Source organism: Lepidothrix coronata, unplaced genomic scaffold, assembly GCF_001604755.1.
Source record: "Lepidothrix coronata isolate B3197 unplaced genomic scaffold, Lepidothrix_coronata-1.0 Scaffold6, whole genome shotgun sequence".
Taxonomy (NCBI): domain Eukaryota; kingdom Metazoa; phylum Chordata; class Aves; order Passeriformes; family Pipridae; genus Lepidothrix; species Lepidothrix coronata.
The window spans coordinates 7,227,118-7,253,130 of record NW_016690186.1 but is presented as its reverse complement, the minus strand read 5'-3'; the positions used below and the strand labels follow the sequence as shown (position 1 = coordinate 7,253,130).

The 26,013-nt window shown below is 41.7% G+C and overlaps 1 protein-coding gene across 10 annotated transcripts in view; it reads right to left on the bottom strand.

The window, feature by feature from the left end:
- Positions 1 to 26,013, bottom strand: part of KCTD1 (potassium channel tetramerization domain containing 1) — a 101,402-nt gene that overhangs the window by 17,315 nt on the left and 58,074 nt on the right. For 6 of the 10 annotated variants that reach the window (XM_017833180.1, XM_017833156.1, XM_017833130.1 and 3 more), the window contains exon 2: positions 16,970 to 17,148. In XM_017833180.1, coding sequence (XP_017688669.1) covers positions 16,970 to 17,133 — 164 coding nt within the window. In that variant the 5' untranslated portion in view covers positions 17,134 to 17,148. Of the gene's footprint in view, positions 1 to 16,969; positions 17,149 to 17,603; positions 17,868 to 22,615; positions 22,875 to 23,585 lie in introns of those variants that run through there. The other 4 variants (XM_017833163.1, XM_017833149.1, XM_017833172.1 and 1 more) reach the window with 4 other exon arrangements.

The window sequence follows — 26,013 nt, the reverse complement described above, 5'->3', positions numbered from 1 at the left end:
TAGCCCACCTGCTCAGAGATTCCTCTACCTTGAATGAAAATAGTACTTTCAGGCTGATATCCTAGATTACAAAATCTTTGAGAAAGGCAATCCAGATAGCATCAGAGCATACACAGTAGAAGCAAGGAAGCAACGAGTGTGATGAGCACAGAATTTAGTATGAGAAACACAGGACAGTACACTACTCTTTTGATTAACTCTAACTGTGAGGGTGGTGAGGCACTGGAAAAGGTTGCCCAGAAAGGTTGTGGATGCCCCAACCCTGACAGTGTTCAAGTCCAGGCTGAATAAGGCCTTGAGCAACCTGGTCTAGTGGAAGGTGTCCCTGCCCATGGCAGGGGGGTTGGGACAAGATGATATCCCTTTCAACCCTTGACATTCTGTGATTCTATGGCTGAACTTACAGACATTACAATTATATTGCTGTGATTCCTAGTGTGGACACATGCATGTGCCTACATAGAGAGGTGTGTTTATACCCGTATTGTGGGTGAATGCAATCAAGTTCTGTTACCCGCATAACTCATTCCCATATATTTACATGTTTAAACGGTTCTATGCTAGAAGTTCAAATGATTTAAGCATTTCAGTAACTAGAAAAATCACACCATTAAACAAATCAGCTCATACAGAACCTGTGTGCTAATCAGTTAAGAGGACAGGAAAGTCCACCTAAAACATCCTAGACAGTGGCTCTGAGCAATAAATAATGCTTACTGCATAGGTTAGAAATGCCAAAGCCACACCTCAACATTTTGCTGGTGGTGGGGTGATAAAAAAAACACACAGATAACATTATTTCCATTGACAAACTTTACATATACAAAACAGTGGCTTTATTGTTTATTAAATTAGATGCTGTCATGGTGTAATCATCCCTGCAGCCATACCAAACCCAACAGTAGGTCAGATGCAATTCTGTGGAGGAGGTAGAGAGAGGAGAAAGGAAGAGAACTGACATACAGCACAGAAGCAATATAGCCCCATGAACTAATGACACAAGGAATAATTAATCCACATATGTGAAAACAGTGAAATCCTCAATAATACCACATGACAAAAGTAGATGTTACATCATGGTGCCTTTAATATACAACATCCAGGATGTGATTCAGCTGCCTGTTGCCACTTGAGATACTCTAGGGCATCCCAAAGGGCTGCGGGGATGGCACAGGGACACTACTGCAGGCTTGTGCTCTGTTGGAGCAGCCACAGGAATCCAGTCAGGAACTGTGCACAGGCAGTAGCTGCCCATGTCAAGGTAAGCATATCTCACTCACAAAGTGACCAGAAACTAACTGTCCCAAAAATTCATATATTAAACAAAATCTAACACTATTCTTCCTAGATACTAATTTCAATTAAAAAAAAATCAGGTTCTGTTGAATAAAAAATCACAAATTTATATGATATTAAGTTCAGAGCAATAGTTTGTAGTGCTCCTAAATTGTGTAGGAACTTGTAACATTTTTAATTTAAGCACTAATTTACCCTGCAACTCAGGTTACCCTCACATAGAGGAGATTACTGCTCTTAGCTTCTTCCTGAGCTGCAGCTTCACTACAGGAGAGTGTCATCCAAAGTCATATTATACCGCAAGTGTGTTAGGATCCCCATTTCCTAAATGCAGGCAGTCAGCCTCGAGTATTTTAGCAGGGTGTTGAAGTGAGCTGACTCTAGGACCGAGCTACAGCCTACGGACAGACACAGACTCCCACGGAGGGTAGCCCACCCACACAGGACTGGATCTCATTCCAGGTACACCTTGTACGCCACTGATCACATGGCTGAAAGATTACAACAGCTCTGTCACATAGCAACTAATAAATTCTGAGAGCAGGCAAACAAGCGGGAAATGATCTGTGGAGAAACAGTCAAATAAGCATAACTCCATCAGTCTGGAGGATTTACAATACTTAGGATATATATATATTACATCTGCTGTGATCTTTCTGGTAGAAACCAGCACAACCCAACAGTCAGAACTTCCCTGTGGCAATTCCAGGCTGCTAATAAACAAGATGCCTACCAAGCTGAGCACTGCTTTTAAACTAGCAGAAAGATGATGATGATGAAGCAGCCTACTACTGCTTGAGTTTGTAGGTTTTCATTATTTAATTCACTTAATTGTGAAGTTTTTCTCTAAAAAGTGCAAAATTTAACTACCCCTGGATTAAAAGAAGAGGAAAAAAGGAGTTTTTTCAACTGCATCTGCCCTTTTCCACAGACACTGGTAACACTGCACAATTTTCATATCAATAGATTAAGTTGCAGCTTGCGCTAATACTGAAAAAAACCCCTGATCAACCACCCAAGCAGGTGTGAATGCCAAAAGGCTAGGACTCCTTTAACAACAAGAAGAAAAAAGAGCTAACAACACTGAATTTCAAACCTATATCTTTTTAGAACAATGCAAGTTCCAATACAGGCATTTTCAGGGACAGAAAACTGTTTCAAGAAGTCCTCCTCCTCTCTATGTTTGCTGAAAAAAAACGTATTACAACCACCTTGCACCATCCCCTCCACTTGTGTAGCTACTTAATACTAATGCTTTTTGCTCTATACATGAACATAATAAAATTTTAATTTAGCAGAAATCCAGGTGTCTTGGTAGATTTCTGGGTTGGGTTTTTTTTTTCGTTTCATCACCCCAAGGCATAGATATAAATTGTTTTCCACTATCTTCACAGGAGATCTACAGAACCAAGTTATCGAAAGGTGCAGAAGACTGAAAATAGTTTAGGGTAATCAAGAGCTGCACTGTTTCATCAAAGCCCCATCTCTCCAGAAGCTACTAGCGTTACAACAAACAGTTTGGGGCTATAGTATGATTTTGATTATTTTCCACTACCTTCCTAAAAACCTACTTTTTTAGAGGCAGGCAGAAGCCAATTAGCACAATGAAGGGAAGAAGTTTGGAGAAAGACAATGTCTTAAAACAACCAACTCTGACTAGGAAGTCAGACCATCAAATCGCATATTGCTAACCACCTCATGCACAAAAGTCTACATTTATTTGAATTAAGCTTGCAGTCCTGTGATGGAAACCTATGGTGCAGTCCTTGGCCACTCACTTTTGCACAGCTTTTTTTCCTTGAGTGAAACCACAAGATGACTACCAAAAAAATAATTACAGGAGACAAAATGGACCTGAGTTGCTCGGCTGTGGAGCAGAAGGCACCTGCTGAGCACCAGCTTCATGATGGGTTTTATCAGGAGGGAGAAGGCACCTGAGGTCAGACTGGGCTCTGTGACATTACCACTGATACTGCAGCAGTGCAGTCAACAAAAGCAGAAAGACAACAGGTATTTGCTTGCAGCTGCCCCTGAGATCAGATGCTTGCCCCAAAGCTCTACTGCTCATCAGCTGCACCCATAAGCCCCACTCCATCCTTGCATCCTGCAACCCACCCAGAGCTCCAGCTGCAGTGGACAGCCATCTCTGCTGCCTTTAATTGCCATCAGCCACTATCTACATTGCTTTGATGTTAAAAGACCTCTGGAAGAGATACACCCTGGGGATTTACACTGCTGTAAAGAACGAGTCTGCCATACACTGGTAACACAAAGGCAGTCAGAGACAGCTTTGCAGGGATTGGTGAGAAGCATTTACAAAGACTTGAGCCTCACAACAGATGACAAAAGGAAGGGGTATTTCTCCACTGTGCTTCAAGGGTTGGTTGATCTTCAAGGCAAGTCCTCTGCTAAACAATACTGAGGAGCACAGAAACAGCCAGCACATGACTGTGGACAGCAGCTCAGGCTACTTTGCAGGATCAAAGTCAGACAAGGCATGTTTGCTACTCAGTTTGTAAACACAGGCAAAATTAAATTCCACATCTAATTTTGGGAGTACATCACTGGCTTATTATTTACTATAACTAGGTACTGAGGCAAGACAAAGAAGGAGTTTCACCTCAACTCTGAAGCAGGGAAAGCTGACAGGAACACATTCCTGCTGGCTGAACCAAGTGGAGTCACTTCTGATCAGGGGCACTGGCTCCCCCTACATTACCCGCCCTACCACCCCCACGTGTTCTGTTACTTCAGCAGAATAATATCAGGACAGCAACGAGGAAAATAAAGTCTCTGTTATGATGGATGTGCCTTCTTTTCAGATGTACATTTAGTCAGAATGTGCTACAACAAACTTGACCTTCATCAGAACTAGATTTCACTGGGTTTTTTGGGACTTCACCCCATTAATTTTGTTCTGCTTCTGCAATTTCCAGCTGATAAAGCTTTCATCACCGCTCACCTTTCCCAGTGGAAGCACACTGCAAAGAAAAATATTCTGGCATGCAAGGTCAAGAGACAGAGCCCTTTCTGTGGTCCTTCATAGCAACAGAAAGGGCTCTTGGAAGAAATACTCCCAGAGGAGCCACAGACGAGCTATCCCAATGTGAATCAGCCGGGCACAGCCCAGCAGAGCTTCTGCAGGATCAGGGTCAGGTCTGCAGAACAACATGACTAATTCTTCTTCTTCAAATAGGAACTGCACTATCAGCTTTACAGTTTTTACATGGTACCAAACCTGTTTTATGTTGTTCATCACTCCCAGGGCCCTTCATGTTTATCATATTTCCAGGATTTCATTAATAAAGAGAAGGAAGAAGGGCTTACACCTCTGATTTAACTACTTCACATTTTAATAGGAAATAATAAACTGACCCACATGGAAGCTAAGCACAATTGAAAGTCACACCCATATCAACTGTTTCTATTTTCAAACCAGTGCTTTATGCCTTGTAATGATACCAGACAGCAGCGACTTTCAATAGCATCTTTTTCATCCTTTCTTTTGTTGAGCCTACCCAGAGAGATGCATGAAACATTCCTGATTAGGGCTTTTATTTCTACTTCCCAAGAGGGGAATTAAACGCTCACCTGCAACCAGAGCTCTGTGGTGTAGAGAGCAGCATCCATTCAGTTTCAGAGAGCTACACCATTAATCCAAAGTAAAAGCAAGAAAGTGCAATTGTAGCTCTGCTGATGAGTTTATCAGGGTTAGCTACTAAGCAAGAGAAGGCCGGTATGAGAGGCATGGCCCAAGGCCCAGCTTTATGAGACAGCAATATTAGAAACTGGGAAAATGAGAATGCCTGATGAAAAGTGGAGCCTCCAACTGTGCTTTAGCTACAGAAAAGCAGCACTTCTTATCCTTTCCCTTTCCCATAAGGTCTTCCAAGGGGGAAATAAGAAAAGCGGGAAGGTATCCTTCCTGCCACCGTTCCATCAACTTAGATCTTCCTAGATTAACATTTGCCATGACTTCCCTACTCCTGCATCTCCTTTGCACCACAAAGTTGGATACTGTCACAGAGTTTTTCTCTGTGGCAGCATGATGCAGCCAGTGTAACTCCCTACAGTGTTACTGCAGTGGAGCTGGAAGCTGGTGTAAGCAGGGGTATGGCACACCACTTCTGTCAGGTTTTGAAAGGCCGGGGGGAAGACTAACATTCAGAGGAGCTTATTCACAGGAGAAGCTAGTAAAGTAAAATCAAATCATAATACTCTGCAAAGGATAAGGACATTGTTTTTGAGGACATTAGTAAGACATTAGAAAAGCATATCTAAAAGTCAGTGACTGGCATATCAGGAGCCAATCATGATGGGCAGCAAAATATTCAGAAAAAATATAAGATGAACATAAATACAGTCTACATGTTTGAAAAGTACACGTGATAGATGTCTGCTTTTCATATGCTTGATGACAACTTCAGTCCTATGCAGCTGTAGCCACAGCACTTGGGAAAAAAGCAAACCATCTCATTGTTTCAAACAGAACATGAATAGTTTCATGTGACAAGCTCCAAGTAGATAAAAAAAAAATTCTTAAAACTCCCACATTATACTGCTAGTAAACTAGAATTTCATAGCAAAAGTGAATAAACAATAGCTTTTGAGGCTGGAGAAATTACCATCATGGTGTTATCTAATCTCTCCCCAGAAGTCAAGAATTATGACTAAACCCTTCCAACATAGATATAGCCTGAAATTCTATGTCAGAAGTATGTCCAATTGCATTTGGCAATCCTTAGCCAAGAGAGAGGCTGACTATAATTGGATGAATATTTGAAGTGCTTCATTATTCACGTAGGAAGGCTAGTTAAAAAGTGTTTTGTAGTCCCAAGACACTGGAGGGTGTGTGTTATTGGGTAATAACCAATTAGGAATGTTGACAGCACTGTGCCTTTAGGATCACTCTGGCCAACAAAGCACCTGGGTGTATGTTGTTGTGCAAAGGCACACACCCACTGCCTACTGCTCAGTTTATTTAAGCAAGGCTTTCACCAAAGGAAATGGAGAACACCCCAAAGGATGTGTATTTGACAGCTCAGTTACATTCAGAAATACTACTTCTTCATTGTTCCCTTTCTCTTCCAAAAATGCATTTTTTTCAATAGCCCTTCTGAATTACTGATGGTACTAGTTAATGAAAACAAATCCAACTACTTCTGTTTTACTGCCTATCATCTACATGGAGCAACATCCTTACTATTTTCAGTAAGGAAACACCAACAGGAAAAGATCAGCTCCTAACTCCGTAATCTGGTAGAACACTCCACTGTGCCATTAAATAAATACTGCAAACTCAGAACAAGAGAAATCAATTATTTTCCTTTCATGCTAGTCTAAGAAAAACATATGAATCATTAGTACAGGCATACAAAAGATTTAAAAAGCATTTAAAACCTAATAATTCTGACACTTGCTCACATGAACTAGAAATTCAACACCACTTCAGCTCATGATAGAGCAGTTCAACCCTTTCACTGCCTCCCAGAACAAGGGTAGAGTGCATTGACGGTACAAACACCGATATTTATTTCCTCCTTTATTTTCTTTACCATTGTAATGAAAAGAGAAAATCTGAAAATTTGTATTCTGATTGGAAGCAAAGCGATTATTGCATGAGATGCCCAACAGGACTTACATACCTACAAAAGAAACATTCAAAACTTTTCCTGAATGATATCCTTGTTTCAAACACGCAAAATTCAATATGTTATAAGAAGGAACATATCAGTTTTTCTGCAGCTCTCATTTTCTGGCTTGTATCATATTTAGTCTGTCCTGTGGCACTGAGAGTACTGCAGCATTTTCTCTGAAATCCCCCAAACGCCACCTCACCCTCTCCCCCATGTATCACCAAGACGATGATGTTTTGATGAAGTATCATGCACGGGCCCTCGAGATAATGGATTCAATGGAATACACTTAAAAGATCATTTTTCTCTTTTGTATTGACTGCTTGCACTGCTCTAAGACAGGAAGGGCTTTCATTTTTTATGTAAGCTGCAAGACCCCGAGGGCCCTCTAAACTGTTTAAAAGGGATCAATTTTCAGATGGGTAGAAGGGGCCCAGCAGACTGTCATGGTTTGGAACGCCTTCTTCCCCTCGCATCATTGACGAGTTTGGGTGAACCTAAAACCAGCTCCCAGCTGAGCCACTCTCTGGCATGGCAGCACTTCCTAGTGTTTGGGATTTGTGGTTGGCGTTCGAACAGAACTATGATTTATAGTATGCACACAGGGAACAAAATAAGAAAAAAAGTTTTGCAGAAACAAAATAATCACTGTGGCTGATGGAGATAAACAGCAATAGAGCTGCTAAGCAAAGCAGTCCTTGGCACTGGCGTAGTGGCAGGAAACCATTACCCCATGACACGGGTTTAATGCACTGACATTGTTGCAATTACATCCAGGCAACCAAACAAAACAAATTCATTGTATGGCACAAAATATTTCCAATTCAACATTGCAACATTTATTTTTTAATTACAGCACAAAGAACAACTTTTGGGGTGTGGAAGGACGTAATCCATCATTTGCTCTGAAGTGACACACTTATGGCAAATGCTGTATATTATAACTTTCTATGCTACAATAAGCAACTACAAGCAATTTGTTAGGCAAGGAATGCAAAAGGTTTGGGTGTGGACCTGGGAGATGCTGCTTATCCCTCCATCTCCCTCTGTGTCAGCAGGAGGCAAAGGCAAGCCAAATGTTGCTGCACTGGGACTTCAATCACTCCTCCTGTTTCACATGTGTGTCACACAGGTTGTGACAGCTCTCTACCTGCAACGTGTCTCATATGAAAAGAGTTTTTACCATTCAAATATGGCCTGTGCGAGAACACAGACACAATTTTTAATTAAAAGGAATGGGATTTTAATAGGTCACTTAAAGAACAATTATGTCTACCATTTGATTGACAGGCTTGTCACATTTTACCATAAAAACCCCACTGGGGTCTAGGAGGTAGAATTAATCTTTATCTTTGCAAATTGTTGAACTACTGAAGTATGCTCCATTGCATTTAACACTGTGTTGCTCAACCATCTCATCTTATGTGCAAAACCTTTGCATCTTTGTATTACTCTCCCCTTTTACCTCTTCTAGTCCTTTGCAAACAGAAAGGTTTTGATTCACAGAAACTGAATTGCCAGTGTTGCTCTCCTTCATCAAATGCCTGTTCTGCAAAATGCAGCAGTGTGTAGAAACATAAAAGATAGGTCTCCAGTAATTATCTGGGGTACCAGACGCAGCACAGCTGAGTTTGCTGGAAGCAGGATAAACGAGTCCAGGTGGAGAGAGGTACTATATTGCTTTGAGCACCTGAGCTGGCTCAAGTGTCTACACACACAGGGCTGCATGGTGGAAGGACTGGGTAGGAAAGTGACTGCGAGCCCATTCCTTTTCTAAAGGCATTCCCCTTCAAAGCAGTCTATGAGTAGCAGCTACAAGCTTAGCTTAAATGCTTTCAAACTGTTGCAAAAGCCCATTGGTTCTCTCAAGCAGGCAGAAAGTGCCTTGAAAGTGCCTAGAAAATTGTCCAGATGAGGTGGAGAGACAACTGTGCTGGAAGAGTCCTACAGACCCAAGCTAATGTACGCATCAGGGCTAGAAACAATTTATTTGACTACTGATTCAGAGACTCAGTGAAATAAGAGATCAATATCAGTGAGTCTCAGAGAATTCTTTCAATTGATGTCACCAAGAGCCAAAGCATCATCTGAGATATCTATAAAATATGCTGGGTGCTCACCTATTTAAAGAAAGCTCACCATTAACAGGAGCCAGAAAACCAAGCATGTGTGTAGAGAAAAGGACAAGCAAGCAAGCAATGTGCTTTGATTTGGTCAGGTAGAGATCACTTATGACCTTTGTGAGCTCTGGCCCTTTTCAACATAGATAAAAAAATGTAGATGAAAAAGAACTGAAGACAAAGCAGTGAGGGAATTTAGATGACAGAAGTAGGGCCGATGCTCAGAGCAGAACAGGGACAGAAAAAAAGACACTGCAAGGCAAGAGTCAAAGAGACAGTGACATCTTGAGAATTGTAGACTAAGGGGAAAGAAAAATTGAGAACAGAAGACAAAAGGAGAAATAAATCTTGCCAGATGACACTTGTCTGGTTATGACATTTGAATAAACTGCAGACTGGTTAAGTTAGAGGAAAAATTCACATAACAGGAACTGGTGTCATTCCCCTGGCCAACACAGCATTTGTGCCTTATTTGCATTAAAATAACTGCAGATAACCACTGTGTCCTAAGCAGTTTTCACCATTTTGTATGCAACCTTTGCAAATACATCCCCAAATGGCAAGCACACTTGTATACATGAAACCCAGCCAGGAGGCTGATCATTACCAGAAAGAAGTAAGCCAGAAGTTGGAATCTATATCCTAAAGCTTCAAACACACCCAAGAGGTGGACGGGTGTTGACGGTAGAACTGGAAGCCAAATGTTTTCTTGCAATTACGTATGTACTAGATGCCAATTTGCTTAGCAACTACATTGCAATTTATGAAAGACCAATGAAGTACAAACAGCTTATGTGGGAGCAGAGTGAGAACCTTGTGCTAACATACAGAGATTCCTGAGTGCAAGGAGTAAGCAAAAGGCAAAACAAACCACTGAACCTCACGACTATAGTTAAACACGGGCCCTACCAGAAATGACCAATAAGCAGAATACTTCACTGCCACCTCAATTTCTAATCGGCTTTTGCCCATAGACCCACAGACTCAGCATTTTGTTTTATCTTCCCAAATATTTTCTTGGTCAGGCAGAGTGCGAAATAACTGCTTGGGTGCCTTCAGTCTAGTTCATGAAGCCACAGTACTGGTTAGAAATGTGCAGGCATTGTAACAAATTTTTTCTTACCCACAGATTTCCATTCACCAAGCTGGTATCAAGCAGCCTTTGTAATGAAAGGCTTTCTCAAAACACAGACCCTTGAGACAGTTATTGACAACCTCCCCTGCCCTTTCCCTGACTTACAGGTTGATCCAACCCATACAAACTCACGTCAGCCAACTGGCAAATGAATGTACATACCGATGATATGGATATGGAATTTCTTCTTTCCCCTCAAGAAAAATGACTGTTATTTCTGAGGATCACTAGCCTCAGAAATAAGAAGAAGCCTTTACCCTTCCAAGACTCCTGAATGTAGACGCGTATTCCTCTGAACATTTCCATACACACTGTCATAGCCAGGTAGCCATAGATAAGCATGGTGTGAACCCCTGTGATATAAGTCTGCAAATCCACTTTCTCTGGGTCTTCTTAAGAGCAAAGAATACCCTAACAATTCACTATCTTGATTTTGCTGTAATTTTATACATTTGAGTGCAAAAGCATCAAACAAGCACAAAACACTACTTTTTATCCTCCAAAGAAATAATACACAAACCCACTTTTACTGGCATTTAGAGCAGGAAGACAGACATCAACTCCATGGTCCCTTTCAGTGATGACTCACCACCAGTTACTGACCAGGAGATGTGAAGACCTGCTAATCTGAAGGTGATATTTCTTTCACTAGTCACCAGCTACGAGCAACAGCAGCAACTTGCCGACCTTGCAAGTCAGACATATTACAGGACTACAATTTGGAAAATATTTACTTCTACTGAGGTGACAGTGATGACTGACCTGTGGTGATCATTAATTGAGGCAAAATTAGGTCAATATATACCTGAAGTTCCCTCACTGCTTTGTCTTCATATACCTAGAGCTACAATTAATCTTGGTTCAGCTAGGACCAGAAAATACCCCTCTGAGTTCTTTATTTCTCTTTACAGTATCAGTTGTGTAAATTCTCTGATTTCTGGAAATAGGCAGGAAGTATAGTATCATTCACAGTTCTGTTTCTATTTTCTTCTCAAGTCTCTATACATGGTTACACCAACCAAAAAAACTGTACTGCCTAACTGTATTGAGTCTGGTCCTCATGAATCAACATTTCATTTTTTACTAATACATGTTACTGATGATACCAACATCATAAACCATTTCTATCTCAGTTACTGGCATCTATAATTATTTATGCTTAGAGACAGTAATCTTTTACATTTTCAGTCATCATCCCAAAGCACTTTACAAGTTGCTTTTATGTTAACTTTGGTAGGAGGCAACTGAAGCTCAAAGTTAAATCAGTTATCTTGGGTCACAGAACAGGTCAGCAAGAGTCAATGTATTTCCCTATCCCAAGCCCTCCCTTTCCCTTGCCACAAGACAAGCAGTGATCAAATGATGAAACACAAAAGGTGAATAATTAGATGAGTAAGACAGGATAGGTAATGAAGACTGAAATGAGCCTCTGCCAACTACTTCTGCCTATTTCCCTCCCGCCAGGAATGTTACAAAATATTAAAAAGCTGCGACCTGGACCATTCATACTAATACAGCAGACAGAGCTGGTGTACAGCAATACTGCAAACTCTCATGGAAGCTTTCGCTTTACAACCTGCAACACAATATTTGTTCTCAAAAATTGCAAGCCTACTGTAGCCTAGCTACTGCAGTATCACGTTGATTTAAGTATCACCACCTCATCAGACTTTGATGTTGCTACTCCAGAAGGGTCACCAAATACCTTCACAGATAGAGATGTACCTCTCAGAAAGATGAATCCAAATAAGAATAGTGGAAATAAAGATGTAGTTACACCCAGTCTCTTAATATTTCCTTAAAAAAATGTCCCCAAATGTTCATTAAGTTAGAAAATTTTGGGTTTATTTCTTCAAGTCATTAGCATAACTTACAGCAATTTGAGAGGTACTATCCAAGGTGAGTAGGAAAGTTGTGACAGGGCTGCTTTCACGGAAGTCTTACAGAAGGAGCCCTATACAAAGTGCAGACCACCCTTACAGCAGCACATCTCCTACACAGCCAGAAGTCTCCAGCATGGTGTTGCAATCTGCAGAAGTTCGAATTAAGGGCCATGTCAGTGTCTTGTTTTGGAAGTGGGGACAGTCTACAGACAATAGAAACTGGAGCTCTGAAACAGGCAAGCAGTGCTAACCTGTCTGATTCATACCATGTCCTTGAAAGTTTATCTACACAACCTATGAAGGTTGTATAAGTCGTGCTTGCAAACTGTCAAAAAAGGCCAAGGACAGTCTGGGTATTCTCCTAAATAATTCTGCGCTCTTGATGCAAAAGAAACCCTTACCAATAAAAAAAGTGCCAGTGTCCTAACTGGATCCAAGTATGTGAAATTTAATTTCCCTGAGGGCTGAGAGTAAAGATTGGGTAAGAAAACTGGGACACGAATGGATTGGTTCATACGAAAACCTGAAATAGCCCTGGGCAGAAATTTGGAAGTATTGTGAAATACTGTATAAGAAGAATCCATCTTCATATGCAGGGAGTAACTCTAGATGGGAGATGTAGTAACACAAGCAGATATCCCAAAAGGTTGTACAAAGAAATATATACAATGTTTTAAATGGGAATATAGGATGTGGTAATCCAATGCCATGGCGTTATGCAAATATTTGTATCAGATGACTTGGACAGAACTAATTAAAAGTTCAAATGCTTTGAACACATGAGATAGACAACACTGCTGATACTGCTGATATCAGAGATATTAGACAGCTGATGCTCATATGATCAAAGTTAAACATCTTCCCATTTAGTTCTGATAGTCAGTTGAGGTTGTCACAGCCCGATACACAACAACTTCTGGTAGATGCCATACAGACAGCATTAAGGCTGCAAGATGTAGGAATGCCAACTCCAAGCAAAGGGTTCAATCATACTGCAAGATGATAACACACTGGAAGGAAAGCAGGCTGCTCAGGTTTAAGTATCAGAACTAACAGGCCAGTGCTTCCTCTGCTCATAACCATAAATCCTAACACCTCAACCTGTTCTCATCAGACTCTCTGGTGATGATACGGAACAACGGGACGGCATGCATGTGCCTCAGCTCTCAGGGGAGAAAGGCTCCTTTAGCAGACCCTCATCTTGGATCCATTTTCCCTGGAATAATTTTTTTTCCTGGGCAGTGGAAAATAAAGTTTGGTTTTTTTTAAAAACCTTCATTTGCAAAATCCAAGTAATAATAATAATAATAAAAAAATAGTGCACACAAATCTTTAACAGGTAACTCTGTGTGTTGCCAAATATCAACCTGAAGATCTGGGAACTTAAAGTAAACCAAAGACTGTTGAGAAGAGGAAAGCGTGACCCAGAACAAACCAGAACAAATTCCAAAACTCTAAAATCCCTCATAGAATACAAACAATTTGTTTGGTCCATTCCCACTGGCATATGAACAGCCGTCAGTCAGTAACTCACAACAGAAGGAACAATCTGTATATGGGTAAATGCACCAAGATCTACAATCTTGGTGGAGAGAGCTGCATAAAAGGACACCTGCCCCCTGCTCAGGCATTCAAAGAAAACTGCTATTTATTTCAGCAGATTGACCTTACATTAGGTCTTCCTGGTAGATATACTGATTCAAACTGCCTCTTCTTGAAGCCTAAGTCTGGCAAATTTTATTATTCAGCTGCATGACATAATGTCTGAGGCATGGTCTCACTGGTGTCTTGGGAGAACCTGAAGCCTGTTGATGAGATAAAGCATTCATATGGGATTTTCCTTGCGAAAACAGTAGGTCCTCCTTGGTCCGGAATATAACTGGGCTCTTTCAAATGATATGCTACTGGATTTTTAAACTATTTTGAGGGGTTTTTTAAGCATTACTCCAGGTTCAGAATTTAAAATTCTAGGATTACTCAAAACAAGATAAGCTGCTTGTCTGTTGGATTGCTTCACTGTGTCAGCCTTTGACCAAACCACAGATACGCTCCAATTCCCTGGGTTCTTCAATCACAAAAGCATTTGAGAGAAGCCCACAATGGCCATTCCATAGGAAAGGGCAGGGATCCAGCAGCAGCGGCAAGACACTTTTACAGTCACACCAGGGTTTCTTTGGAGGAATAAATATATATCTACCTGTCAGTAGATATTTTGCATTTCAAGGCACAAACTAGGTGGAGGGATCTAACAGAAAAATTATGGAAAGTGAGCCCTGCAAGCTACAAGTCTTCACCTGATATCATTTAAGGAACTCTCTTTTAAAATAATGTCTCCAATTTCCACTCTACTATCCAGGAAGGAGAAAATAGAGAGGTACGAGATGAGTTGCTATTGAGCCCAAAGGAGAAAGAAGAGTATACTTGCTCCAAAGCAGAGACTGCTCTATCAGAAAAGGTCTTCTTCACACCAGCAAGTAATAGTGACTCCAAAGCTGCTGTTTTGGATATCACCCTTTCAATCTCACAAAGAAAGATGACTCTGGTACCTGGCCCATAGATGAAAGGTTCACTTTAGGCTTCTGGCCCTTAGACTACATGTAATACGAGTCAGAAACCTAATGACTTTCATGTCTCAACCTGTTAGATGCTGGAGCTTGCAACCTATGCCTTGACTCATCCCCGGAGCAGTGCTCTTTCAGGTAAGATAATCAGACCTTATTTTTCATAGACAATACTTCATATGACAGTAAGTCTCAGGAGGTTTCAACTAGCCCAAAAATATCTATGAGGTGTTGACTTAGTTTAGGTATCATTCAAACATGTGATATTGGGCAGAAAAAGAAACATACATGTTTTAACTTTGTATAACAACGTTAGACTCTAGATATTAACTGACCAGGTCAGGCTCCAAGAAACAATTTGTATTAATGTCCAAATATTACTGGACAATTTTTGCCTAGCACTCATTATATATAAATAAATATATATATATACACCCCTCATCCCAACCCCCCCACTGGAAAACAACTTTATGGTAAAATCTCACAGACAAATTCCAAACAACTATATCATGATTTCTGGCATATTGCTTCATGCCATTGTCTTGACATTCAAATGAGTTTAATAACTGCTCTTTTGAAGCTGCTAATGTTAAAAAAAAATCTCTCAAGTTCTGGAATTGGCTGGGAATTCCAGGTTCTAACAGCTACACTGGAAATATTCACTCATCAAGAGGTTCAAAAGACACTGTCAGAACTGAAACACAAACACATGTCAGAACGACTTGAAACAGAATGACTATAACTCAGAGTTTGGTTTTTCTTTAAATTATGTTTGAAGAGCTTTAAAATGTTTAATTTATTAAACTGGCTTTGATACTACAGGCATAGCTTTCACTTTCAAGTGCTGCAATGGCTCAATGGAACACAGAATACATTAAGCTTAAATTCCACTGCCACCATACACACTTACGAAAGACATTTTAGTGTTTCTTCACTTGAAGTAATATACTGTCTCTGTGAATTTGACATGAAAACTGAAGCAGCAGCCTCTCATACTGCACAGACAACTCTGTCAGACACCATCACTGCTCCAATTACCAAAAAATCCACTAAGTAATCACAACTACTAGTAGCTGAACACAAGGAGCTCCTAAAAAAATTCCCCAAAATGACAGATTTGGTTTTCGAAGAACAGTTCAAGTTTTTCCAGACATTGCTTCAATCTCTCCTGGCAGATCTGGCCTTTGGCATGGCTTCTCTTTCACTTCCCTCTGCCTGGCCTTCCTTGAGGATACTGTCATAAGAAAGACCATGTACTCAGCTGTTTCTCTTCCATATACCTGTATTTACTGTTCTCTTCCTCTATCCCTTTCAGCTCCTAGTGTCTACTAGGAGCAATACTTCAGTCCACTTAATACTATGAGCCGATGCTGCAGACGCAGTAATACCAGTGAAACCCAGGCTTTGAACAAAATCACATCCCATGAAGCACGCTTTGTACCCTTTGCAAAGGCAAGTCAGAGTTGTGGGATCAAGAAACTCAAAACCTCCCCCACAAATCCTGAAAAGAGCACAAATGTAACACTGCCTTCCCCCCAGAACAGGACTGGGCTGTGAAGGGCAGCGTATAGACTAATACAGTGGACAGAATCAACGCCTGCTATCTGATAACCAACTCTTAGAATTACAGCACCACTACAGTGTTTGTCTGCCACCCCACCGTCTAATATCCACACACACTGTTCAATGCACTGTTGTTTTCTTAAAGATGCACTCTTTACTGTACATACACCATTTGCTTACATGTGCAGCAGTTTTCTAGCTGCTTAATACCAGCAAACTACCAGTCACAAATACTTCATTCAAAAGGTACGTGAGAGGCAAGACAAGTCCCAAGACTCCATAAAAAGTATTCAGTTAATACTGTGCTATGTTTTATTACATTCAACCTTGCCTTCACCTCAAGTGACACATCAGAGATTACATGTTGACAATACAGGAGAGCAGTTACTGCTCCAAAAGAAACAAAACAAATCCCCCAACACCCCCACCTTTGGGCTTAAATGCATTATCACTACAGTTTTTGAATGTAACAAACCACAGAATGGGTGTCCTGGCATAAAACCAGAATCCTAGGTAGTAAAAAGTAAGTGCTCTTTACTATCAGCTTTATTTTAGTAGATACACACAGGGATTTGCAGAAGTGCCATTTGTTGGAAGCGCAGCGGCGCAGGGAAGGAAAAGTCAGTCTCTAACCGCCTACGAACAAAGAAAGCTAATTTAATTTTGAAACAAAAGGAACTAAATTCATCATTCTGAGACAACCCCAGGACATGCCAGCATGAAATGGAAGAAAAGGAGTTGCCAAAGACATGCAGAACAAGCTTTTTAAAGTTACCTGGAATCGGGATATTTTGTAAGCGTGGCCAAGCTGCTGGTATACATGTGCCCACCCACATCAATGTGAACTGGTGCGTTGGATTTTGTGAGCTGTGCTGGAGTGGGGATGCCTTGATTGTTCAATGGAGATGCAGGGGATCTAGTGATCAGAGGTCTTGACATATTGGGCCGACTGTCCTGTGAAGAGATAGACCTGGGTTAATGATCTCCTTAAAAACCTCACAGAACCCCACAGTCTTGAATCAATAGCACTGTCTCATAGTCTTAGATTATGACTTTTATCTCAGTAAAGCACAGACAAGTACTTGGCAGTTTTTAAAATGAATCTAGCTCTAAGAGTTTTAACTTGCTACATTTTAAATAAGTGGGGCAAAATGCACTCATAAACCCCCACAAAATAGAAATCACATTCAATAAAACAAGTTTTTCCTGAATACTATTCGTGACAGTCAATCCAGCTCATTGAAAAACGTCATTCTCATTTTTGAGTTGATAAAAAGACCCCGCCAGAAAGTGCTGCAGACAAAAAGACCAAGAACAATATTCTCCTTAATTAAGACAACCCCAGGTAGACTTTCCGTTCCTTCCCAAGCCCTCTGTCACTCTCATACCACCAAAACAGAAATACAAACCCTCAACTCCTCCATCCTGCACACTCTTCTCTCGAATTCCCAATTCACATAGCACGGGAACAGAAGCAGAAACACCTGGACTAGTCAACTGCTCATGGACTGCAGACCACTGGACATCGACAGCCTTTGAGAAAGACATTTTCCATTTAAAAGTTACACGTATGGCGACAGCTGCCCCCGCGTGCCCCACATAGGCTGCAGGTCTGAGCGGCTTCCCGAGGCCGGCGAGCTCCGAGCGCGGAACGGGAGCCGATGCTCTGCTGATGAAACCAACTTTTAGTCACAAAGGAAGCGCCGCACCGCCAGCACGGAGCAGCGGCCGCCTGCGCGGCGGGTGGGGCAGGGCAGGGCGGTGAGCTGGAGCCAGGAAGGCAGGCGGCAGGCAAAGTTGGGGATTAAAATAGAAATGCATTCGAGAGCGGTTTTTTGAGACAGCCCCGCTTTCGACTGAAGGAAAGCCCCATACGGGGTGGAATCTTATGGGGATGCCCTGAGAACTAAAAGCCCTTGCAAATGACTAAGTTTTACATTTAAAAGGTAAGCAAAGCAGCGAGAAGCCAGATACACTTCATCACAAAACTCTCTTTGTTCTTTCAACACTGTCTTTCAGCTGCACAAAGAAATGGATTCCTTGTAAACATCTCCTCAGAGCCAGGCAGCAAACCTCGCCAAAGCGGAGCGCTGCCGTGAGAGAGAGTTACACGGCACTCGGACTAGCGAAGTCCGCCGCCGCCAAAAACATCATTTCTCCATTTTTCACGGCTGCTAAAAGACTCAAACCATAAAGGCAACAAGAGCCAGGAAAATGTCTGACTGATATGATTTACAGGCCAACGTTGCACAATAAATCCAAGTAATACGTAACAAAAGGCATCTATAAACCACAAGGTACTTAACTAATTTTCTCTCATACACAAAGCAAGGTAAGGTCTAATACTGATAAAACCGAAGGGAATGAAGAAAAACATCTAGTTTAGATTTGGGGTGGGGGGGAAGGGTTGGGTTTCTTCTGTTTCTTTACAAGCAGAAGTTAATATAAATCTGCAGAAATACCAGGCTTAATCACTACAATTGCTTGAGGAGGTGCCTGCAGCGCAAAGAAGACAAGTCCAGACAAAATAAGGTACACACGCTATGCAAAACTAATGTCTGCTACAAATGCTATGTGGTACAACCACCACCCAAGATGCTACTGATCTGCAGTACGGTATTTAGTAAAATAATGAAGAAAAAATTAAAAACACCAACTGGAAAGGTGAAAGTAAGAAGGCAAGGACTGATACAAATTGGGGGGGGGAAGAATGTGTTGGACAATTAGCAGGAGGAAAGCAGCAGGTCTGAGGAACACATTTCAGTGCTTAAAAGCAGACAAATGGTTTGGCAAAAACAAAGATAAAATCACAAACGAAAGCTGAGACTAAAATGAAAAACAAATTCTGTAACTTGCATGAGACAGACACCACCATCTCCCTTAGCAGGATCCTCTCTGGCAGAAAAAACACAGCTCTCTTGCAATTTAACACACTGCAGCACCACCGAGTCTGTAATAGTTTTTCAATTGGACACATTCTCCTGTATACCCTGCCTGGGGCTGCTCAAGAGAAAATGAACAGATTTGCAGGGTTAATATTGTAGTTAGGCTGGGACCTCATTCAGCATAGCTGCGATAGCACTGGCTGTACAAAGCAGTAGAAGAATGTGTAGTACGAACACCACTGCCAGGATGGGAGATAGGTCGGAGGACTGTGGGCATTTTACAAGGCAAAAAACTCCATAGAATATAAGAAAAGGGAACCAATTTCCAAACCCAAGTTGGAACCAATCTGCCATTTAAACAGTTTGCCTACTAAAACTCCCAAGAAATAAAACTGCTTTATAATAAAACCATTTGCTCTCTTATTTCAGACTGCTCCTTTTCAACATTTCCTCTTCAAGTTACCTGCATTTATTGCATCTCATGAAACAATGCTCATCTTCTCAATGTTTAGTTATTAAGCACAATAATGCTAAGATTGCTCCAGTCTTAGCTCACAAAGCATATTTCCCTGGATAAAACCAGTTCACTACTCTTTTGGAGACCACTTTGAAATTAGGCAATGGTATTTCTACTGCAGTTACCCCAGAGAAATTAAAGCAGAAACGGGATTCGGAGAACCAGGTACTTTAAAAAAACCCAGGTTTTTTAATGTGGCACAATGCAATATCACAGTCACAGCACAGAAGGTCACCATCCAATGGGTATGGCATTTAACAGACCAAAACTATATCATTGCATTAGTTAAAATAACTGTTTAGTTCAGCTATGGAAAGGATAACACAGAGACAAACAGTCTCTCTGAAGAAATACCTGCCTTGCATCGGATTATTGCAAACATGGAAGTGAACAAGCTTTGGTAAAAAGTGGTAATAACAAGGTATTGCTGGTAAATTATTAATCTTCTACCACCTAATGTGACTACAAATATAATTCCTTAGGAACAACTACAGGAGGAGACAAGGAAGTCATAGAAACTAAACTCAGTGGGATCTAGTAAGCTATCTAGAACACCTGACAACAAAAAGAATCAAAATGCTCTTCAGAACCCTTTCTTGAGATCAGGCAGGTGAGACATGCACCCAGAATTGGGTTCAGAGCTCAGCCACGGCTGTTCCCACATGGGAGATCCCGGAGGCTGTTGTCTGCCTCAGGAACTGCATCAGCTTTGTTCATGAGTGGGACACAAAGTAGGGCTAGCACCTGCAGTGGCTGGATGGCCAGTGACCTTCCTGACCTGTCAACAGTCTGTCACTTGATAGCTTTTCTTCTCAAATATTTTAGTATTTATCCTACAAGAAAAAAAAATTAAGTAGGAACAGGAAATTGTCAGTTTTACAACAGTTCCCATGAACCAAAATACTTCAAATACCCTGTAAAACATTTATCATTCTTAGTATTCAAAGATGATTCCCCCCCAACAGCTTCTCATAAGAATTAGTTCCCATTTCCACTCAGATTTAATGTCTTACTGAAACTATGTACTCAAAAGGGCCAAAATCTGTGCACTAGGCAGGTGAAAGGCATTTAGATTGTATAAAACTTTTCAGTGTTGGTTCAGCAATCAGAAACACTGCTCTATTAGCACAGTTTGGGGCTCGTCCACTTTCTTGATGATATTTGAAGGAGTCCTTCCACAACAAGTAGTTCACAGCCACAGGTCTTTTGAGTATATCTGAACCTGCTTCACATTTCCTGCTCTAGGCAAGCCCTCTTATAGCCTCAACAGAAGCAAAAGCAGCCCTCCCTGAACTACTCCTCCTAGTATTTACTAAAATCTGTATGATTTAGAAGTTTTCCTACCAAAGGGGACTGAGGGTCATTGAGGAGAGCTTTTAGATCTCTTCTCCTCCCTGCCTGTTTCTTCTATACCATCTTCTCCTCAACTCCATTCAAGAATATTGTTAAAGAATAAGCCTTTACACCTGGGTTGAAAAAACACAGTAGTTGCAGGGCTGAGATGTGCACTCACGCAACTGGTCTACCAAGCAATAATAATATAGGAACCATATCAATTTTCTGGTAGCAAGTGGAAGAAATAAGAGATATCTGAAGAATGTGAGTCATTACAGTGTCCTAAGTGTACAAAATTGAAGAGACAGGAGACTTACTCTTCTCCTCAAAATATTAGCACTGTTGTCAGAAGTATTATTTACATGCTGTGGTCTTGAGTAAAGTCATCTCAGTTCCCCTCTTAAGTCTGAAACCTTGACAAAAACCACGCCACTACAAGACAACCTGAGCTCATACACAGAAGAACTGACATTCAGGTACATTCTACTTGACTCACTGGAAGTGGGGATCATTTTAGCTTGCAGGTCAAAACACTGCTGGCTGGGGTTATTATAGCCAACATCTTCCCTGCTGTGAGCCAGCCCAGTTCAAGCAAGAGTACATATGCTACTCAGTATTAGTTATTGGATATTCCCTGTCACAGCCCAAGCAATTATTTCTGCTGAGAAACTCAAATTTATGTATTTCAGACTCTCTTGGATTTTTCTGAGGGGAGGTGAGGACAAGCTTGTCTTATTGTTTCTAGACATTAGAAAAATAATCGTGCAGTAATTTATTTTAAAGCATCAAATCAGCCTATGTTCATTATCCTTTTTTCACAACAGAAAGCCATTGGAGAGATGTCTCTCCTTACAAAAGCTTGGTGCCCACAAGAGCTGGAAAAAGCTGTTAGCACATCCACATCGGCCACCTCCAGCAGAAGAGTCAACTCTGAACACACACACATCCCACTGTATAGAGAATGAATCCAAACAGCAAAAAAACTTTAGAAGTTGGTGACAAATCTCTTTTCCTCCAGTACAAAGCAGAAATTGCTCAAGTATCATGAACAGCTATGCACCTGCACTCTGAAATAAACAGCAGGCTGATGCTTGTGGGTGCTTGTGGGATGGGGAAAGCCCAGCTCAAGACCCTCATCCAAACCAGGAACATTAGGACTACTGTCAGATTTGGCTCCTGCACAACTGTCCCCATTTTGAAGATACACTTTTTCAAAACAAACATTTCATTAAAGATTAAAAATATAATCATGGTCACATCTTACCACAATGCTTAAACAAGTACCCCCCACTTTTTTCAATTCAGCAAAAACAGTTGCCACAACAAAGAAGCTGGAGAAAGCATTTATTCAACATAAACAATATCAGTACAGTACAAACAGCACTTCTGGAAGGTGTAGCAAGCAGGCAGATATACAGAGACTATGTGTCCAAGAAGCCCAGGTGCTTGTCCTGCTGGAAGGGGAAACTGCCACCATGGGCATATCTGTGGGCTGGTGATGTCCTCACATCATATTTTCTGGCTATGGCCCTGGTACTCTGCATCCGCACATGACACCAGGTTGTGTTGGCCCCTCAGACAGAGACCTGCAAGATGGTCAAAGATGACCCCATGCACAACACAGAGCATACAAACTGCATTTTGGTCTCAAGGTGTGCATGCCATCACGGTGCTTTCTCTTCACCTTCATTCTGAAGAGCCCAGAAGCACAAAGAAGTTGCCCAGATCTTTGTCAAAAAGTCTTTACACGTGAGCACATTCACATCTTTTCTTCTGTTTCTTCACCATTACACCAGTGGTTGGTGCTCCCTGAGGACATGGCTGGGCTTTACGGCTGCCACTGGGTCTGCAAAACAAAGAAATAGCCCATTGTTTTCCCCAGCGAAAATATGCCGATTGCACTGTCATGTTTTGCCTTTCATCAATATAATCCCACTGCCTTCCTCTTGCAGCTGCAAGGTTTAGGATTGCTGAGTCTGAACATTAGGAATTATGTTCATAAGGCAAAACTCCAGAACAATTGTGTTTGAGTGTCACAGGAGAAATGGGCCCAAAGCACAATCAGCTGCAACTGAGTGGCACAGCAAGCCAAGATACCAGGTCCCCTGAGACTCAACAATAGTACTAGAATTAATATTTTAGATCTCTGAAAGAAAAGCCTCATTTTAAACTCTGAATGTCTTTCAACATATGACAGAAGGTCAAATTATCCTATACAAGACAGTCAAATACAATGGAGAGCTTGAGAAGCTGGAAGGTTTTTTGGATATGCTGAGGCACCTAAGGGCAGAAGAAGACCTGCAACTATGCCGTGCAGCTGCTCACTCCTCTCACCACAAGTGCCACGCTTGCAGCACTCAGTATTATTTGCAGAAATACATACAGCAATGCATTTTAGAAAAAGGTGGATGCCACAAGGCTGCTTGAGAGAGGGGACAGAGATACCCAGAGGGGTCCATCATAGCTGACATATAAGGTATAGGTCAGCATGAAACAAAACCTTGGCTGAAACCCTTTCCTGGAGGTGTCAGTAACAGTGTTAGGCTGCTCTCTGTATCCTGCGATAGTCCAAATGCAGATCAAGCCTACAAAGTTGATAAATGCACCTCTTGTCACACCAGAGTGGCTACAGCAGTTGTGACTGAAGCACTTACCTGATGGGACAATTTTAACTGGTACATTCTCCTTGTCCCTGAAGCACTGGCTCTGGGGTGGAGTGCTGATCTGGCCCATCAAGATGGGGGTCCCTTGCTGCACATCCCAAATGTTGGCTGCTCACAGCCTTCTCCTCCTTGAGATGCTGGCACTGCTGAGCACATACACTCGCTAGGTGCTGCAAGTGCTGGAGAGCCTGTGGTTGCATTTCCTTGGTAAAATGAGCCTTGCTGGGATTTCAGAGCAGATCGGGACCTAGAATAAATGACACAGGTGCAGAGAACCAAATGCGAGGCAAGGGGCTGAAGGAAGTGAGGTATTTGTGCTGGATGGAGAAAGTTGCCTACCTGGAGATGCATGACAGTAAAAAACCACCCTTGGACAAGAGCTTAGAGACACTTTAATTCCAGTGTCCAGTAGTCAAGTCTATAGCACACAGCTAACTTCAGCAGAACAGCTCTAACCATACCAACAGAAACTAGCCACTGAGACCTTAAGAAAAATCTCTAACTGGAGAAAAAGAATTAATGGATAATGGCAGGAGTCAAATGAAGACCTGTACTTATATCAGTGCAGCAGTAAAAGTGAGCCCAAAAAAGTGGAAAAAGTTTACAGACACAGGATGTATAAACTTCTCTGAAGATCTCCCTAAGCGTCAAAACTGCAGACAAAAGTTTAATACCTCCCTTAAGATATAAGTTTGTACTCTTACTGGAAGATTAACTCAGCCCCTTGTTTGTTTGGTTAAGCAGCGCTGAGGACAGTCCAAATGTTGTCATTTATTATACTCAGGCCCTGCAAGTAAAGCTCTGTTCTTCTGCACTGCCTGCCTATTTCTTGCTGAGCATCCCTTCTATGCTTGGGTCAAGCAAGTCTTAACTTAAGCCCATAACACAAGCAGGATCTTTGGAATACATCCAACACAGTGTACTATTAAAAAAACCACAAAAACCACATGTAACTTGGGGGTCCAGCCCAGATTCACTATCCCCAAATACACACGCTTCCACAAGCCACTTTTGCTTTCTCAATGGAAGGAGACAACTTCTACAGCTTTCAGATGTGCTGATTCGATTCTTACTCAGTGAAAGCACTCATTTAATTCACAAGCAAAACCGGATTTGAAAGCTGCTCTCAATTACTGCACAGCACACCACTGCCCACCTAACACTGTATAATCACAGGGTGCTTACCCCAGGATGCAGCAAGCAAAAAGATCCCCTAACTATGCTGGAGGACATGGTTTAGATGCAGGAGGACATCGAACCAAAGGTCAACAGACCTGCTGTGATGCTTCTAATGGTGTCCTATGACAGGAGCAGACTGGATAGCCAGCATTTCAGGACACTCACTCCACCAACAGCTTGCCTGTTCTGCACCAGCTTCTACTCAATTAGCAATTAAAAGTGAGTTAGGAGTGACCAAACAAAAGCATAACTCCCCAGCCTGAGCCTTTGCTAACTGGACGTGCCCAGTTCAAAATATTTCATGAAGTATATAGCAGAAGTGCTTCAGTGACCTTCACTCAGACTTCTTTATTCTCAAATGCAAAAGGGGATCTTGTCAAATACTGCAGAAACAAGCCAGTAAGTTCTAAGAGATCCCTTAGTCTGAGCAGAGAGAGGCTGCAATTATTGTGGACACTTAAAAAAACCCAACCAACCACTCAAAAAAAACTAACAAAAAAAACCAAATCAAAAATGCTGTTAAAAGATGAACAGTTCCTGGGAAAGGCTGCCAGGTCTGAAGAGCCTTTAGCAGCCTGGCAGTCCTGCCCACAACACTACAGCTTGACACGAAAGTCTTTGCTTCTGCTGCCCTGAGGACAGTTTCATTTACTTTCCTTTAAATCTGGAAAATAGGTCGCTTTTCTTCTTGTACTTCTATCAAACATCGGGTAGCAGAATTTACCTGTACTTCATAGGAAAACAAGCACAAAAAGGGCAGAGATGACAGACTAGATCCCCTCCATACAAGGCTTCATTCATTACAGCGAGCAGCATTGATCCAAATACCTTGGACCATTTCATCCCTGCTGCAAGAGATGCGGCCTGCCAGCTCCTTTGCAGATAACATAGCTACATACTTAGGGGCTCCATTCAGAGTCTACACCTCCTCCCTGAATGAAGCAGCCACTTGGTCAGCTCTCCCCAGTCTCTGGGAATAGCCCAGCACAGAGCAGTCAACAGCTCCCATTGCCTCTGTAAGGGATGGAGAATCTCCCAGCTCATCTCCTGCACCAGTGAAGCCAGGAGTGTGACAGACACCTCCACTCCGTGCATGTACATGGGGTTTGGACCAGGAACAGATATGCGAAGGAACAGGGGAACACTGGAATCCATCTTCCAACTGCTCGCAGATAGACTACTTGTAGGCTGAGATATATTAATAATGTAATTTTTAGTCAGACTTTTCATTCAAGTGCTG